The 18,439-nt window shown below is 42.8% G+C and overlaps 1 protein-coding gene across 1 annotated transcript in view; it reads left to right on the forward strand.

Moving 5' to 3' along the window:
* Positions 1-4,232: 4,232 nt before the first annotated feature.
* The window catches only part of LOC115276327 (guanine nucleotide-binding protein G(q) subunit alpha), a 197,121-nt gene continuing 182,914 nt past the window's right edge, over positions 4,233-18,439 (forward strand). The window contains exon 1 of the mRNA XM_029920327.1: positions 4,233-4,417. Coding sequence (XP_029776187.1) covers positions 4,271-4,417 — 147 coding nt within the window. The 5' untranslated portion in view covers positions 4,233-4,270. The remainder of the gene's footprint in view (positions 4,418-18,439) is intronic.

The raw sequence follows: 18,439 nt of genomic DNA on the forward strand, positions 1-18,439 counted from the left end.
ATAGAGACCATTCAAAGAGAAAAAGCAGTTTTTGTGGGATGAACACCCTTATGTGTGTTGATGTGATTCACACATTATTGATGTGATTCAATGACTTCATTGGAGTTATAGTCAAATTAGCAAAAATGAGAGAGCCTCTCCCACCCTCACTTCCATGTAGGGCTCATTGCTAGACTTTATCAATGGCTTTGGAAATAGTAGATTTGTATTTCTTGAGATGGGTCAAGAGTTATTTCTGCCCTGTGTTGTGCAAAGAGATTAGCCATTGCTGGATTCAGAGACTCTACTAGTAGAAAAAGTCTGTTTCCTTTCATTCAGACATAAGGAATTATGAAATCTCCCATTGTACTTTTCATGTGGCTTTAGGAAACAACACCATTTTATATAATTAGGGAACAGCTGCGGTTTGTTTTTAATTGTACCAAATATTGTCTTTTGATATTAATCATGAGTAGATTGTTAAATTGTCCATTTCATATCCGGAGAATGTTGTATAAGTCCATAAAAACAGGAGAACCACATGATGTCTGGCTTGCACGTTTGTTAAGAGTAGTTCATTTGTCTCCATGATAGAAGTCTTTTTCTGGAACAAAGAGGCTAAATTTTTTGCTTGGTTGAGGTTTCAGTCCATACACCTTTTTTTCTTTTGCTATATCCATCATTAGAAAAGAAGAATATGGTAGTTGACTACTTTTGTCTTCTACCTATAGCATTTGAAAGCCACGCAGACTTCCTCTTACGTGAGGCTTTGTCTTCACCTTGAACTCGCTGCATTTATATAGTAACATCAAAGGGTAAGCATTAAGTTCATGAATGAAATGTATCTGGGAGGGATGGCCAGTCCATTGGAAGATGGCACCAGATTAAAAATGGATCCCTTCTGAGTGAAGTAGTATTCAGAAACTCAAAATTAGGTTAGATGGATAAAATTTGGGTGAAGTCAAAGACCTCGTACGATATTTTTATACAGTGGGCTGTGGGAGCTAATTATCCTGGATTTAGGGCGGGCGTGACTATGAAAATCCTAACAAACCCAAACTAGGCAGGTAAGGGCTGGGTTGAGCCTTCATGTTGCCCATTAGTAGCCAAATCATCCTTGTGCAACACCTCGCCTCTCCAAGGCCTTTTCTTTCCTGTGAAATGGGGACAATGACGTCTGTCTCAAGTTTTTGAGAGGTTGAAATGACAATATATTTTAAAGTGCTTGGCAAAGCATAAAGGGTTAAACACAAATTTCTTTTGATTTCTTTTATGAGAGAGGATATTCAGGAGGTGGAGACTGTGATTCCCTCTCACTGTATAGGGGTGTGTTGGAGGCTGGTCTTGGGGGGGGTGTGATTTGCATCTGTACACCCCATGGGCGTGGGTGGCCAGTACTGTATTTATTAGGGCTAAGTGGGGGAGAATTGGGCTGTAGCATTTCTTCCTTATGGTTGGTCTCTGGCAGAGTGCTATCAGAATGAGTTAGTGACTAGCAAGCTCTTTATGGATTAGAGAGCACCTTATGAATAAGATTTATAGAGAAAGGACCATCTTTGATCTTACTAAGCTTTCCCTGTGGCACACTCCAGCTAGGTGGCTGAGGGGAGTTCTGTAAAAGGACTGGCTCATAGGGACAAACAGTAGCCCAGCGAGGGGAGAGAGCAGTCCCAGGAACCAAGAGGGGGTTGCTGTATGGGAGGGGACACCCAGCAGGACCGGTGGCCTTTGAAGGAGACACAGCATATTTCTGCTGCCCTTGCAGGGAGCAAGCTGTAGGAAAAATTCCCCTTCCTCGTTTTCCTACTCTCTGGTCTCCTCTTGGTGTCTTCCATGAACTAAACCCAATAAAAAGACGGAGAGGCAATGGAGCCGTTGACGTGAAATCCTTATGGGTCAGCCTTCTGGGGTACAGAGCAAGACAAGAAAATGGAGAGAGAGAATCCCCGGATATGTCTGGGGTATTAGGAACATGTCTTAATGTGGAGTTGATTTTTGGCTGCTTTTTTCTTTCCTGTTTGCTTGCCCTGGTAAGTAAATTCATTCACGGGCCCCACAGTCTCTGTTTGATCTCTTCATTAGTGCGATGTCCAGGTGACTAGATCCAAAGAGGTGCCAAGTGTTGACCGCTCTTGCCTGGCAAGACTTCACGGAAACCCAGGCCAGTGCAGTGCATTGTCTGCTGCCTTTGTATTTTAATTTTTGTACCTTTTTATATTTTGCTTACATTTTGTATTTTATACTCACCAAATGAATCTATAAACGCTCCACAGATCACCAGGAGGAAGGGGCCCTGTTGCCTGATTTTCTTTCCTCTTCTTCTCGTGCCATTAACCTCACAAATTAAGATTTCTTCTTATTTTTGTTGTGGAAAAAACTAGCGGGGATTCTGATTTGATGATTATGCCTTATGGTTGGGCCCTCAGAGCAAGCCATTGTCCCTGGAATAGGAATAATAAAGAGAAACAAGCTGGATTTTTTTCCTGCTTGCTTTGAATTTCTTGGGAGAGTAAAGATACCAGTTTTGTTTTGTTTGTTTGCTTTTAATAAATTGTTACTCAATAATGAGAAACAAATTGGGAGCTGTATTTCTACCAAGAGGTGCTACTTTTGAATACTTTGGGGTTTTTCCCCCTCTGCTATTCAGAGTTGGGATTATAACATAGTCCTTTGAAACTCTTCAGATGAAGCTGCTTAAAATGGGTTGAAGGCATTCCCGTCGTAACGTTAACTTTGTAGTTCGAGGATTCTAGAGCACTTCTTAAGAGTCCTCTTAAAATGAGGAAGGAATGTTGACCCAGAACCTCGGGGCCAGAGTACGTCTTCTGTAACAGTGTGAGGCTTCTGCTTTTGCCCGGACATCTGCAGTCACTTAAGAGTGCTTCTATGAAAACCGTAATGCTCATTTGGATTTTTCTCGATTGTTTGTACAGATAATAATGAAATCCAACCACCAGAAAAACAAAATGAAATTGGGACAGCTGCTGTATTCCTGGTTTTTAGTTTTCCTTTCCTTTTCTTCTTTTCTTGTTTCTTTTAAGCACCTTGTAGGTAGGAAGTGGCAATGAGGATGCTCAATATTATGTTCTCCCCAATGTAACACGCAAACAGGTACTTTCAGTGTTTTTCTACACTGTTAGGGGAATTCAGAGACATTTATTTTTTGGAAATCACAAGCCTAAAAGGGAGCGAGAAATAGTCAGAAATGAAGTGACAGACAGAAAAAGCCACCTACATTTGGAAAAATGAAAATTTTAGAGTTGTAGTGTTAGATTCGTTGTGGAAGATGTAGGCTGTCATTCAGTGACATGATCGCATCTTTCTGTCGTCGTCCTTCCACGGTCATTGGTAGCTTTGCTAGGGATTGCCCTCAGGCTTCTTATGACAACAACAGAAAAGAGAGGTTGAAAAGGAGAAAAGTAAGAGCACTGAAGAGAAAAATCCAGTAACAACAAATTTCTGTATCATGCTATTTATTAGTCAGGAATGAGCAGACAGAAGAGGAGTCACTGTGACTTCTCGGAATTAGGTGATTCCTTGGAATAACTGCCACGGATACAGTTGATACTTGCCGCCCAGAAAATTCCCGATTCTTATCTGGATAGCGTGTTCTCTCCCTGTCTCTCTCCCTCTCTCCCTCCTGTGTGCGTGTATGTATATATGTGTGTGTGTGTGTGTGTGTGTGTACACACACCCCTCATTTTAAAATGAAAGAGGACGTGTAGAACTTTCTAGGCCCTTTTCCTTCCTGCTCTCTGAACAGCATTTATATAAGTGCATCGTCATTTCCAGATCCAGATCCTGCCTAGCAGCCCAGCCCTCTGGCAGTCTTGCAGACATTCTCTAGGGAAGAGAGCTTTATCAACTTGTTTATTCTCTTCAAAAGATGCTGATTTCATTGTGTTTCTCGTAAGATTACGTGGTTACAAATCACTGTCAAAATTCTATGCTGAGTGGCTTACAAAGAGGTGGCAGGGTTTTTATTTTCATTTTTGTTTGTTTTGTTTTGTTTTGTTTAGTATAAGCTCACCTACCCCTGAAATGCACCCTCATCCCTCCAGTTCTGCAGATTGTTCTCTACAGATGGCATTCCTACCCCTGGTGTTGTGCCCTCCTGTGGTGCCCCCCCCCCCCACCCCCAGCAGGCCGTCTGGGGATGCCAGGTCCATGCAGCCCTGTCTGGTTTCGTTGTCTGGGAAACTGGGAGAAGGTGTTACGGTCTGACAACATCTTTTTTGTTATCTCTCTTTCAGGGACGGGAGAGAGTGGCAAGAGTACGTTTATCAAGCAGATGAGAATCATCCATGGGTCGGGCTACTCTGATGAAGACAAAAGGGGCTTCACCAAGCTGGTGTATCAGAACATCTTCACGGCCATGCAGGCCATGATCAGAGCCATGGACACGCTCAAGATCCCCTACAAGTACGAGCACAACAAGGTAGGCGTGCATCCCCGCGGGGTCGCTGGCTGTGGTGCACACGCTGCCTTCACGGGTCTGGGATGCGCAGTGGGTTTTGAAGTGCGTGTTTTTCGTCTCATCCTAAATGGGACTTCTAATGGTTCAGTACATTCCTTATCATTTTTTCCCGCTTAAACCTTTAAAGTCATATCTATACACAATTAGAGTTGTGTTCTTAGTGATACCGATGAGAGACATTATTTGGATGGTCAGCGGTAAATCGGTGCAGGTATAAAACTTAGGGGATGCCGCCCTACATTAAGAAGACAATTAGTCAGTTCAAGACAATTTGACCAAGGTGAGTGAATTCGGAGAAGAGGCAGCGGTCTTGTCTCAACCTCCCACTCTTTGTGCTTCCTTGGGGGTGTGGGGGGCGGAGAACAAAAACAGCTTAAGAGCATTCTGTCCAGTTTAATTTTGGATTTCGTGACTTCCTTTCAATAGTGCCACGGGCTTAATTTTATTTCAAAATAGGCCCATCTGTCACTTCCAATAACCTTTCAAGCATGTTTCCCTGCAATTGTGTTCAAGTAACGCAAACTTCTAAAGTCACTGGAGAAGGGGTTAGGGGAAAAAAAATCTAAATTTTCTCGGGGCTTGGAGGTGTTGATCTTCTCGAAAGTGGGTCAGTCCTCACCCTGTGTGGACATAACACCCAATTTGGACCTGCAGTTGCTTTAGGGCGTCATCAGAACTTCCGCTCAGTGCTCTGGATAATCTACCCTTAAAAATGCTTCCGTACACCAGGATCAATATGTAACAGCAAGGAGCCGGCATGCCCACCCTGACTCATAAACCGAGATTTAATTCAAGTGAATCAGAGGTAAAATAAAGCAGCGCTGGGTGCCTCCACTTCTGTTACCATCTAGAAGCTTCTAACAATACAGATCATCTGGAAATCTTATTTTTCTTGGTTGTTTCCTTGAAATCAACTGGCTGTTTGTGATCTAGTTGATCCTCTGGCACTTAATTTGCCGAGCGCAACAAAGGAGCCTCCCCACAAATAGCAGAGAGAGAATCCTTCCTGTTTCTGCCCTCAAGAGTCAAGCAATCCGGGCAGCTTGACGAGCCTGGGAACGTGGTTCTTGGGCCACGGGGGCCACCAGGATATCTGACCAGTCTACACTTAGAAGGAGCGAGCTTGTTTTTCCCCACTAAGACATCTCCGTGGAGTGAATTTCTGAAACAGTGGCACACTTGTTTTGTTGCAGTCGGGAGGAAGTTCTGTTGAAGGAACTGGTTTTTTTTTAACGCCAGTGACTTTCCCAATCTACAGTTAGTTGATAATATCATGATCTGATGAATTCTGGTTGCGTTACCGTGTGTGTGGTGTGATGTACCGTTGGCCTTTGAACAGTGTGGGCATTAGGGGTGCTGATCCCCTAGGCGGTCAAAAATCCACGTATGGCTTTTGATTCCTCCAAAACGTACTAGCCTACTCTTGACCGGAAGTTTTACTGATAACATAAACAGCTGATTAAAACATAGGTTGTGTGTTACATGTATTAGACACTGTATTGTTACAAAAAAGCAAGCTAGAGAAAAAATGTTATTAAGAAAATCACAAGGAGGAGAAAATGCATTTATAGTGCTGTACTATATTAATCAGAAAACTCCATGTATAAATGCATCTGCAGGGTTCAAACCTGTGTTTTTTCCAGAGTCACCTGGCAATATGTGTTATATAACAGATTGCCAGCTACACTTTGTAGTATAATGCAGCCTCTCTTTCTGATACAGAAGAATCATTTTTCTTGGATATTCCAGAAGAGGATCTTGCTTTGGTGGGAGCTTTTCATTTGAAGATCATTTGTTGTACCATCACATAGAGCTGTAGAAGATGGAGTGGATTTTGTGCTTTATTCTATAGCACGTTAAAGAATAGTTAAGAGCATGTCACCTCTTTGTATAAACTCTAGTTAAGTAGACTTTACCATGATGAACACCATTCGGTTGAAAAGCAGCCTCATAAAAAGTGAAAATATTATGATTTTTCTCAGATATCATAATTACCCTGTGGAATCTTCCCTCATCTCTCGGTTCTTTCGCATACTACCTGATATAGTGACATGATTGTGTGCTGACCTCCGATTTTCTCAGTATGTTGAATTCCCTTCAATTTGTAATATAAATTACTTACCCACTTGTTCCGTTTCCTCTACAATGTACACATATTCTGAAGCATCACTTCTTGCTTCTGAGCTCTGCCCACTCCTTGCCTCTGTCAACGCTCATTAAGCACATAACGTCTTCTTTCTGTTTCATCTAGCTGCTGCTTCCTCCTAGAGTTCTCTGCACACCTCCCCCCTTCCATTGCATAAGTAGTCCCACCCTCCTTTAGCAGAAGCCACAGCTGAGTGCTTATAATTGTCTGGTTTGTGTTCATTATGATGACTTGGGTATTGATCTGATTTTCCCCACTTGACTGTAAGTCCCCTGAAAGTAGAGAATGCAATGTATCCATTGTACCTCCGCATTCTTCACTGACCGTGGCGTTCTACTTTGTATGTAGGAAAGACTCACCAAAGTACTGTTGTACTAACAGGCAAATCATTTATAACATTAGATCACGGAAAGCCTCCTCTTCCGCCCCCAGGGTGTTAAAATGGTTATTTAGATCAACAGATAGCTGTTTTATGTACAAAAGCGAATAAAAACAGTGTGCTTTCAGGGATGCAGAGAATTTCATTAGGGCTGAGCAGAAATTTCCAACTCAGAAAGAGTCAAAGGGGTAGCTGAGGAATAGGCACTTTGGGGCAGAGGGGGGATGGCGGGGTAAATGTTCAGAAAAAGGAACGTGACTGTGTTGGCCAATTTAACTTGGACAGAATTTTTAGGAGAACTGGAAAGTAAAATCAAACGGTTTACAGTATGTTTCTGAAAGATTTTGAATCTAAGTTTAGAAGTTTGAATTTTGCGTGTGTGTGTTTATGACACCCATTTAATAATAATATTTTATGTTTTGCTTAGAACTTTCTATAGAAATTTCTGGTTACAGTATGCTCTCTGTTTTATAAATAGATGAGGGATTTGAGGTGCATTTTATTAGCTTGGAAGAAACACACTGTGACTTAATTATTTTATGACACTCAAGATATTTTAAAAACATAGTTGTTCTAAAAGCTTCTTTGCATCTATGTGAACATGGGTCACAGTGTTTGGCCGTAGCATAAATAGAAACAGACACTTTCTAATATTTTTCTCCTAACTCTGTACCTCCCTCTAGGTTCGTGTATTTTATAAAGTAAAATGTAGTTTACAAATAGTATGGCCTGTTCTTAAGTGGGAAATTGTCACAGTTTTGTTTGCTGTGAAATTGGTTCCAGCAATGAAAATACCACAGCAGAGTTCTGGAATTTCTCTGGCTCCTGCGTAAGTGTTACTACACTGAATTGAGAGCCGCCCGTCCCCCCCCTCCCCGTTAGCCGGGAGGCTGGGGGCGGTGGTCGTGGGGAGTCTAGGCCACAGTCTCTGCCCTACAAGGTGGGGTAGCAACTAGCAACGCCCTGTTTGTACAACTTACAATCCAGCATTAGTTAGCTCAGGAGTAGCTTGTAATAAATTGCAAACTTTGGGCACCTGGGTGGCTCACTCAGTTGGGCCTCTGACTTGGGCTCAGGTCATGATCTCACATTAGTGGGTTTGAGCCCTGCGTCGGGCTCTGTGCTGACAGCTCGGAGCCTGGAGCCTGCTTCAGATTCTGAGTCTCCCTCCATCTTTCTCTGCCCCTCCCCCTCTCATGCTCTGTCTCTCCCTGTCTCAAAAATAAATAAAACATTAAAAAAAAATAAATTGCAGACTTTTACCAAACTAAAGATAAGTTCTTCCCTGAGTAAGTATCTGCTATTTCATTCTTGAATTTTCTCTGCCAAGTGAGTAATGTGTACAGGTGAGCGGCTTGGACTCTGCTCAAGTGAGAGAATAGGTCCGAAGACTTCTCGGCATACTGTGATCTAGGGTTTGTTTATTCCTAAATATGACTTTGCCGTTTCCCTAAACACAACTGTTGAGAGCAGATGTTAAAAGGGATTAAATGTTTGCCCTCAATCAAATCAAAAGATACATTTAAGCCTTCGCTAGGCGCAAGACATTCTATGGTGAGAGTCCTCTGTCATTTGTAAATTTAAAAAAGATTTTTTAACATTTATTTACTTTTCAGAGAGAGAGAGAGGGAGAGAATGAGCTGGGCAGGGGCAGAGAGAGAGAGGGAGGTACAGAATCTGAAGTAGGCTCCGAGCTGTCAGCACAGAGCCCAAGAGGGACTCGAACCCACAGACTGCGAGATCATGACCTGAGCCGAAGTTGGACGCCCAACTGACTGAGCCACCCCAGGCACCCCTAAATTTATTTTTATTTTTTATTTTAGAGAACACGCATGTGCATGAGTGGAGAAAGGGCAGAGGTGGGGGCGGGGAGGGGGGAGAATAAAAGGAGAAAGAAAATCTTAAGCAGGCTCCATGCTCAGCTGGGAGCCTGACACAGGGCTCAATTTCATGACCCTGGAATCATGACCTGAGCCGAAACCAAGAGTCTGATGCTCAACCAACTGAGCACAGTCCTCTATCATTTTTTACTCTCCAAAAGGGAGACTTTCCATCACTATTATTTTGTAGTTTCCTCTCTTCAACAGACATACTCTCCTAATTATTCATTGTTTGGGTGCAGAAATCAGCTCTTTGTAAAGAGTGAGAGATAAAACTTGTAAAGAGTGAGAGAGAGAAAAGGTGTCTGTGCTCACATGGCCGCGAGCCCTCTTGAATCACAGTGTGGGAATTAGGTCAGGTATTGACCCGTGATTTTTTGTACTTATTATCCTGCATCGCCTGTTGATATTTTATACGCACGTGCCTTTTTTTCTCAGATTGCAAATGACATTACAGTAAACAGACTTCTCGTTCTGTCATTCATTGTCTCCACAACATTCGACGCATGCTTTTTGTTCATCGAGTAAATTACCCCAGATTAGCAGATCCTGGTATCCTCTTATCGTTGGCTCACAGTGTCTGGGAACTTTGAAATCAGGCTCTTTTAAGGCAGTTTCAAAGGACTCACAGGCTTTGCTCCTTTGTTCAGTCCCAGGAAGAGAACAGACTCTAATGCAATGTTTCTTCATGCGATGAACTCAAGACTGTTGAGTCCAAGTCGGACACTGTTAACCTTTTCTTTTAGTTTCTGCTTTTAGACTTGGAAGTCCCAGATGACCCGGACTCACTTGGTACCAAACTGACTAACTAGCCAGGAGTTTGCAGGCCTGATGCCTGTTTCCTTTCCTCCTGGCCAGTGAGTGCCACTGAGGACACTTGTCACTACAGCATTTCTGTCCTCCAAGAAAGGACTCGTTACCAGGACAGTGCCTCGCTAAACACTTGAACAGCTTTCTGAATTTTCTGCACTTCCTGAGCGATCTAAGATCCCAGAAGCCATGTTTCGGAAGAAAAACAGCCAGGATTCTGGAGGACCTGCCAGCTTCTTTCTACTTTTGATCAATTGAACAAGAAATTCCCAGACTCCCTATTTCAACATGAAGGCATTTTCTTAGTTTACCAAATGCTAAGAGACTGATTTCATTTTCATATTTCTCACCTACAGAATAAGCACATAATGAAAGCAGAACTCACTGAGTAATTATTTTCATGTGTTTCTCCGAAGAGTCGTATCAGTCGGTGTCCTGTGCTTGTAAGCGACAAGAGCCCTGGCTACCTTGAGGGCTTCGCGAGGACAGGAGGTGCCCCGAGAAGTGTGGAGAAGTGGAAAGCCTAGTTCCTGGAAGCCAGGGCAAGTTGGGGAACTCCGCTGTGACACAGATGAACTCTGACCGCTTTCGTTTCTCTGTTACTCCACTTGGGGATCGGATTCCTGGGGAAACGTGCCTGAGAAGTGTGGCCTGGATTCTGTGCTAGCTTTTTGGACAAGGCTGGGCAATTTGATTGACGGTTCCTGAGGGAAGTCAGGGTACAGTTACTAGGAGAAGAGAATGATGTTGGTACAAATCACAATTACCCACTGCAAAGTTACCCCGTCAGTTTAGAAAGTAAAAGGACGTGTGGATTCTCTGTACAGGAAAACCCTCCAGTTGTGCTCAGCATTTGCTAAGCCTGCTTGAAAGGACAACTTCTTGTTCTGGGCTTGTTTATTTTATTTTTTTTTAATGTTTTTATTTATTTTTGATCCAGAGAGAGACAGAGCATGAGAGGGGGAGGGGCAGAGAGAGAAGGAGACTCACAACCGGAAGCAGGCTCCAGGCTCTGAGCCAGCTGTCAGCACAGAGCCTGACGCGGGGCTCGAACCCACGAACGCAAGATCTGACCTGAGCCGAAGTCGGAGGTTTAACTGACTGAGCCACCCAGGGGCCCTAAGGGCTTGTTTAAAATGGGGGCATGGAGAGGTTGAAGGGTCGTGACTTAGATGCAGGTACTGTGATGGAAGTAGCTGACTTTGAACCCAAGCCCTCAATAGCTGAGTAACCTTGGGATTGTCATCCTTTCCCCCTAAGCCTAAATTCCTTTACCTCTAAGCCGGAATGTCCCCATCTATAAAGTCCAACAGCTAATAATAGGGTTGTGTCAAGGGTTAGATAGATAATGTATATGAAAATGTCTTAGAGATGATAGATAAAAAGAGTTTGCAAGTTGTTAGGAGGTGAATTCTCATGGGGTGGGCTGCGGGGACAAACACTGTTTATCTTCTCTATTTATTAAGACTAAAGCAAGGGGCACCTGGGTGGCTCAGTCGGTTGAGCATCTGGGTTCGGCTCAGGTCATGATCTCACAGTTCATGAGTCAGAGCCCCACATTGGCTTTCTGCTGTCAGCCTGGAGCCCGCTTCAGATCCTCTGTCCTCCTCTCTCCCTGTCCCTCCCCTGCTCACTCTCTTTCTCTCAAAAATAAATAAACATAAAAAAAAAAAAAGAATGAAACAAGGAGAAAATAAGTTAAACAGCATGGCTGGATTTAGGAGGTATTTGAAGGGAACTTTCCTTAGAGTGACAGCCTCTGAAATGGGACAGGAAGGGAGGCAGAGAAACCCCCTTATCTGGATGTGTCCAAAAATAGAATGTAGTTTTCACATGTGAAATTCTTGAAGGCAATTTTGCTGAATAAGACCAGGGGTGGGCTGGCCACCCTCTGAGACCCTTTCCAACATGGGTTTTCCTTGTGTTGATTCCAGAACTCTGAGAAAGAGATGAAGCTGTTGTTAATCTGTTGTAATTTAAATCTCCCACCTTTCTTGAACTTTGTCCATTCCGGAGCACTTATGAAAATTAAAAAAAAAAATAGATAAAACCAATAAATGAGATTTAAATTGATAGTGATGACTAGCCAGTGGAGATTTTTCTTTCTTTACATCTAAATCCCATAAGTAATTTCAACATTTATATCCATGGAGGTTCTTTTTTTTTCCTTTTTAAATGGTGTTCAAAGGTGAAAATTAGATGCAGGTACTGGGATTATTCTCAGTGGTACGATTTTCTTTCTTTCTTTCTTTCTTTCTTTCTTTCTTTCTTTCTTTCTTTCTTTCTTTCTTTCTTTCTTTCTTTCTTTCTTTTTCTTCTTTCTTTCCTTCTTTCCTTTCTTCCTTTCTTCTTTCTTCCTTCCTTCCTTCCTCCCTCCCTCCCTTCCTGTCAGTGTTTATTTCTGAGAAAGAGTGAGCAGAGGAGAGGCAGGGAGAGAGGGAGACACAGAATTTGAAGCAGGCTTCGGGCTCTGAGCTGTCAGCACACAGGCTGCTGCTGGACTCGAACCCACAAACCACGAGATTGTGACCTGAGTCAAAGTTGGACACCCAGCTGCCCCAATTTCAATTGGGTTGTCGACTCCTGGCCACCAAAAACAGTCTGCACCTTCTCCCAGGAAAACTTTCTACTCTTCCTATAAATCTGAGAGTTTTCTTTCTAATAAAGAGTCTAAAAGAATTTGGACACCTCTTACAATCAACTTGACCTGAAGTTAGTTTACAATCATCTCCCTTCTCTGTAGGACTCCTGCTGGGAGTTGAATCACTACTGATTCTCTATTACCTTTATCAGCTTTTAGAATCATTTTGTATCTGGTCTTTTCTCTTTTTTTTTTTTTTTTCTAAGATTTTTTTTTTCATTATTTCTTTATGAGAGGGGGTAGGCAGAAAGAGAAGGAGACAGAGGATCCAAAGTGGGCTCTGCACTGACAGCAGAGACAGACATGGGGCCCGAACATACAAGCTGTGAGACCATGCATGATCTGCACCAAAGTTGGACACTTAACTGACGGAGCCACACAGGCTCCCCTGGTCTTTTCTCTTTTACTATCTGGCAAATACTTTCCAGCCACATCTTTGTCTCCTTACTCTGTTCTTGTTTCTTTATTCATTTCATATCTATGACAGCCATGTTAAAATAGAAGACGTATGTAAGATTTGTTAAAAATCCCTTTTTCTTGGCTACAGTTTTTCCATAATCCTACGTAAGGCATGCCACAGCATTTATCCAGGGTGAGTATCTCGAGTTCAGTTTTATCAGAGGAGGACTGAAGCATCGAAGCACTTTAGGAAGTAGTGCTTTCTTTTTCTTTCTTTCTTTCATTTTTTTTTTTTTTTGGTAATTTTTACACAAGCAAAGTACACACATCATCAGTATTGAGCCACGTGCATCCTTCCATTGTGAACACGCTTGCATCCACATCCGCTGATTTAGATCAGTATGACCGAACGCTCAGACGCCTCCTCATGCTTCTTCCAGTCAGTGTCCCCCACTCCTAAAGGGTGACCACCACCCTGACTTCTGATGCCATAGGTTAGTCGTGCTAGAGTTTGAACGTTGTATGTATGAGGGAAGCATGAAGTATATACTCCTTTGTGTCTGTTTTTTCCTGCTCCACATTTGTGGCATTCACCCATATTTTTACTTGTCACTGTAATTCAGCCATTCTCATTTCTGTATATATAACAGCAGTGCCCCCTAGAACTTAATGAAAATGTCTTACATCTATGCTGTACAGTATGCTGGTCACCAGCTACCACATGTGGCCATTGAGCCAATGAAATGTGGGTACTATGACTGACGAGCTGAGGCCTTATTTTTATTTAATCTTATTAATTCACATTTAACTTTTTTTTTTACTGTTTTTATTTATTTTTGAGAGAGAGAGAGAGAGAGAGAGAGAGAGAGAGAGAGAGGGAGGGGGTGGGGGAGGGGCAGAGAGGAGCCGTAGACTCCGAGGAAGGTTCTAGGCGCTGAGCTGTTAGCACAGAGCCGAATACAGGGCTCCAACTTACGAACCACAGGGTAATGATCTGAGCCAAAGTTGGACACTTAAGCAACTGAGCCACCCAAGTGCCCCTTAACTTACATCAAAATTTATAGTGGCTCTGTATTGGACAGCACTCTTGTATTCTTTTCCATTTTGTGAATATGCCAGAGTTTGTTTACATATCGTATTATTAATATAAGTTTGGGTATTTCTGGCTATTACAAATAATGCCAATATAAACATTCCTCCACCTGTCTTTTGATAAATGCAAGCGTGCATTTCTTCAGGTTGAGCACCTAGGATTTGGAATTGCTGCCTCAGGAGGTATATATCTGGTCAGTTTCAGGATGAGATCCTACCAAAGATTGTCCAGAATGATTGTACCAATTTACATTCACCAGCCTTCTCTGAGAGTTCTAGTTGCTCCATCTCCTTGACAGCTCTTGATGTTGTTAGTCTTCTTGTTTTAGTGCATCCAGTAGCTGGATAGTGGCATCACATTGCTGTTTCAGTTTGTATTTCTTGGGTAACCAGGGATGCTCAGCCCCTTTTCACGTGTTCGTTCACTGGCCATCTGGTTATTTTGTTTTTATGCTTTTTTTAAACTTTATTTTTGAGAGACAGTGTGAGCAGGGGAAGGTCAGAGAGAGAGGGAGACACAGAATCTGAAGCAGGCTCCAGGCTCTAAGCTGTCAGCACAGAGCCCGACACAGAGCTCAAACCCACCAACCTTGAGATCATGACCTGAGCTGAAGCTGGGCGCATAACCGACTGAGCCACCCAGGTGCCCCGCCATTTGGTTATTTAAAATTTTTTTTAATGTTTGTTTATTTTTGAGAGAGAGACTGAGCACAAGCTGTTGGGGGTCGGGGGGCGGGGAGCAGAGAGAGAGGGAGATACAGAATCCAAAGCAGGGTCCAGGCTCTGAGCTGTCAGCACAGAGCCCGCCGTGGGGCTTGAACTCATGAACTGTGAGATCATGACCTTAGCTGAACTTGGATGCTTAACCCACTGAGCCTCCCAGGCACCCACTATTTGGTTATTAAAAAAATACTTTTTACTTTTTTAATCTGCTGGATTGTCTGATTCCTTATATTTTGTAGGTCTTTTATATAATAAGGATATATATGTATATATATATATTTTTTTTTTAGAGAGAGTACGAATGTGAGAGAAGGGCAGAAGAAGAGAAAGAGACAGAGAGAGAGAATCTTAAGCAGGCTCCACGCCTTGTGCAGAGCTCAGCGCAGGGCCTGATCTCAGGACTGTGAGATCATGACCTGAACTGAAATCAGGAGTGTGACACTTACCTGATTGAACCATCTAGGTGCCCCAGGGATATACATTTCTGTTGAGTAAATGTGTTGCCAGTATCTTCTCTACTTTGTCCCTTGCTTTTTATTTCTTCTTGGTTCCTTCACTGTGAAGAAGTTCTTATCATCCTCTCCCTCCCATTAGTGCTTTTTGCATCTTTTTTAAGTAACTTCTGTCTACTTTAAGGTTGTGTAGACAGGCTCCTGGTTTGTCTTCTATATTGCTTGCTATTTTTCACTTTTTACAGTCAGATCTAAAACCAATTCAGATGGATTGTAGAATATGGTGTGAGGCAGGGGTAAGCTTTCCTTTTTTTTTTTTTTTTTAATGTTTTTTTGTTTGTTTCATTGAGAGAGGGAGAGAGAGCGCGCAAGCCAGGGAGAGAGAGAGAGAGAGAGAGAGAGAGAGAGAAATCCTAAGCAAGCTCCATGCTATCAGCTATGGGGCTCGAACTCATGACCTGAGCTGAAACTAAGATTTGAAGCTTAACCGACTGAACCACCCAGGCATTTTCTTTATATGGATATTTAATTAAACCTGACTCATTTATTGAAAAGACCATCCTTTACCAAGTGCATTTTAGTTTCTATCGCTCAGTTACAGATCAAGTGAATATGAATATGAGCTTGTTTCTGAACTGTCTGTTCTGACTCATGGGTCTGTTTGTGTCGGTACTGTATTAAAGACTAATCTTAGCATTGAGTTTAATATCAGACAGAGGAAGTCATTCAGCCTTGGTTTTCTGAAGATTGTACAAATGCTGAATGTATTTGCTTGTAATTAAAGATACGTTTAAGGAAGAACATTTAACTAATGATAGATTTCCCAGGATGAATTCAAATATCACGATTGTTCTCTGTAGTACAAGTGACTTCCCCATCCATGAGACCTCAGTCCATTTTCTTGTTTAAGCTGCAGTTGACTGCGTAGCTCAGTAGAAGGACATCTATTCTTCCAAGATGAATAATGTGACATTTTTATGATCAACTAGCCCATTTACAAAGGGCGGTGGAGCTGCCGTGTGGTTTTCTCACTCTTCGTGGGGGTCATGTTCTTTCTCATTTAGCGTTTCCGTCACCCAGAGTGGGGACCAGCCTGTGAAGACAGTGGGGTTCTACCAAGTTCCCCTTCCACTAACCCCTTGTCAGGCCGCATTGCTCTGCACCACTTAGATTTGGCAGATTTGGTGCCAGAATCCCTTATTTCACATCTTCACTCTCCATAGCCTACTGGAAGGATTGAATAGGCTTACTTAGACTTTCTTTTTGTTCTTGTTGTGTGGTCGTTAGCTGTTGTGGAAACTGACCATCTTTTGCAGCTCAGGGGGAGAGCTGGAGGCAGGTTAGAAGGTAATAATGTAAACTGGGTTCACCCTTTTGTTAACTACTGCACCTTAATCCTATTATTGTGTAAAATTTTTACTCATTTATGTCTTAATGGAGATATTGGGAAACAATTCATTTTGGTGAAGCGGAGTATTTAAAAAAATCTTTTTAACGTTTACTCATTTTTGAGAGACAGAGCATGAGCTGGGGAGGGGCAGAGAGAGAGGGAGACAGAGAATCTGAAGCAGGCCCCAGGCTCCAAGCTGTCAGCACAGAGCCTGACGCAGGACACGAACTCATGAACTGCGAGATCATAACCTAAGCCGAAGTTGCATGCTTAACCGACTGAGCCACTCAGGCGCCCCAGTGGTGAAGCAGAATAGTAAGCACAGGCAGAACCATAGATGTTTGTATCCTCACACACATACATGTGCACACACGCGTGTGTAATTGACGTCTGGTGCATTAGGACTGACCTTTGGGAGGCATCCAATTTAAGCTGAGGTTATGATCTTGCCATTTGTGAGTTCGAACCCCGCATCAGGCTCTGTGCTGACAGCTCAGTCTGGAGCCTGCTTCAGATTCTGTGTCTCCCTCTCTCTCCGCCCCTCCCCCACTCATTCTCATTCTCTCTCTCCCTCTCCCTCTCTCTCTCTCTCTCTCTCTCTCTCTCTCTCTCTCTCACTCTCACTCTCTCTTCTCTGTCTCTGCCTCTGTCTCAAAAATAAACATTAAAAAATGAAAGAAATGACCTTTGGACACTATTTATATATGTGGGGGTAAAACTGATGAAATAGCAGTGTCCTCTCCATGCTGTACGTCTCTACTAACTGTCTTTAGATAATCCGTCCTCGGCTCACCAGTGCCCAGTCCACTTTGTGCAGCCCATCTCATCTGGAAGTAGCTCATCTCTGTGTCTGTCTTCAGCTAATCTATTTGTTTAAAACTGGATGAAAGGAAGAAAAGTGACAGTTGACTTTGGAGATAGGGCTTTAATTATTTAAACGTATCACAGTGTTGGCACATGGTTCTGCTCTGTCGAATGAACGAACAAGTGAATGTTTGTTTACTCTGTGATGATGGGCGTTTATGTGTAGGGTGGGAGACTGTGGTGTTGCTGGGGCCTGACACACTAGGCTTGAAATCCAGCTCTGTAACAGCACTGCTGGATGATGCTGAGTAGATTCATCTCTCTGAATTCCAGTTTCCGTACTTGTAAAGTTATGGTGATTATCATCCTTACTTCCTCCTTACTTGTGAGAATTAAAGTATAATCTATGAAAAGCTGAAAAGTTGTCCATTGTTTTAGTTTTAAGTGAGAGAGAGAGCGAGCTAGCGAGAAAGGGAGGGGCACACAGAGAGGGAGAGAGAATCCAAAGCAGGCTCCGCGCTGTCAGCGCAGAGTCCCATGTGGGACTCCATCTCACACACCGTGAGCCAAAATCAAGAGTCCGACGCTTAGCTGACAGCCACCCAGGCACCCCAAAAAGTTGTCCATCATTAAATGGAGATGATATTCTTTAGTCATTCAACAGATATTTATGAAGTACCTCCTATCTACTAGTCAACCACTTTGGCTGTTTTTGAAAAAGGAAATAAATAGTGAGTGCTCTAAGGAATATTGCCAATCTGTCCAAACCCGAGAGAACTCTGGGTAAGCAATCTTCCTCTACAACCCCTTTCATCTGCTCAGACCTTGGACGTCCAGGACTGACAGCCACCGTATAAAATACATGTGGCATAGTTTAACACATTTTAGTAGGAAGTTGTGAATCTGGTCATTTGGCTGTTCCTACTTAACTCCTGGCAAAGCATCACATAAATACTTTCCTTGTTCTTTTAAACCAAGTAGTGCATGATTTTCCCCTTTAATTGTAAAAACAATGCATCTATTTTCAATTAGAGAGGCAGAATGTATTTGTTGGAACCAAGGAAAGCGAATGCCTAATGAAGTCTGAAGGGATCTAGGGAGGGTATGAAAAATGCTGGCACTTTCCTTTTGCATGTTCACTGGAGAAGGAATTTCAGTCCTGGGTTTACCTTTCAGTATTGTAGAAACAAAGGGTAGGGCTTGCTGAGTATTCCGCAAAGCAATAGTTTTGCTTATCAAAGCCTTAAGTCCTCTAAGAAGCTATACT

Source organism: Suricata suricatta, chromosome 13 (assembly GCF_006229205.1).
Source record: "Suricata suricatta isolate VVHF042 chromosome 13, meerkat_22Aug2017_6uvM2_HiC, whole genome shotgun sequence".
In the NCBI taxonomy this organism is placed as follows: Eukaryota; Metazoa; Chordata; class Mammalia; order Carnivora; family Herpestidae; genus Suricata; species Suricata suricatta.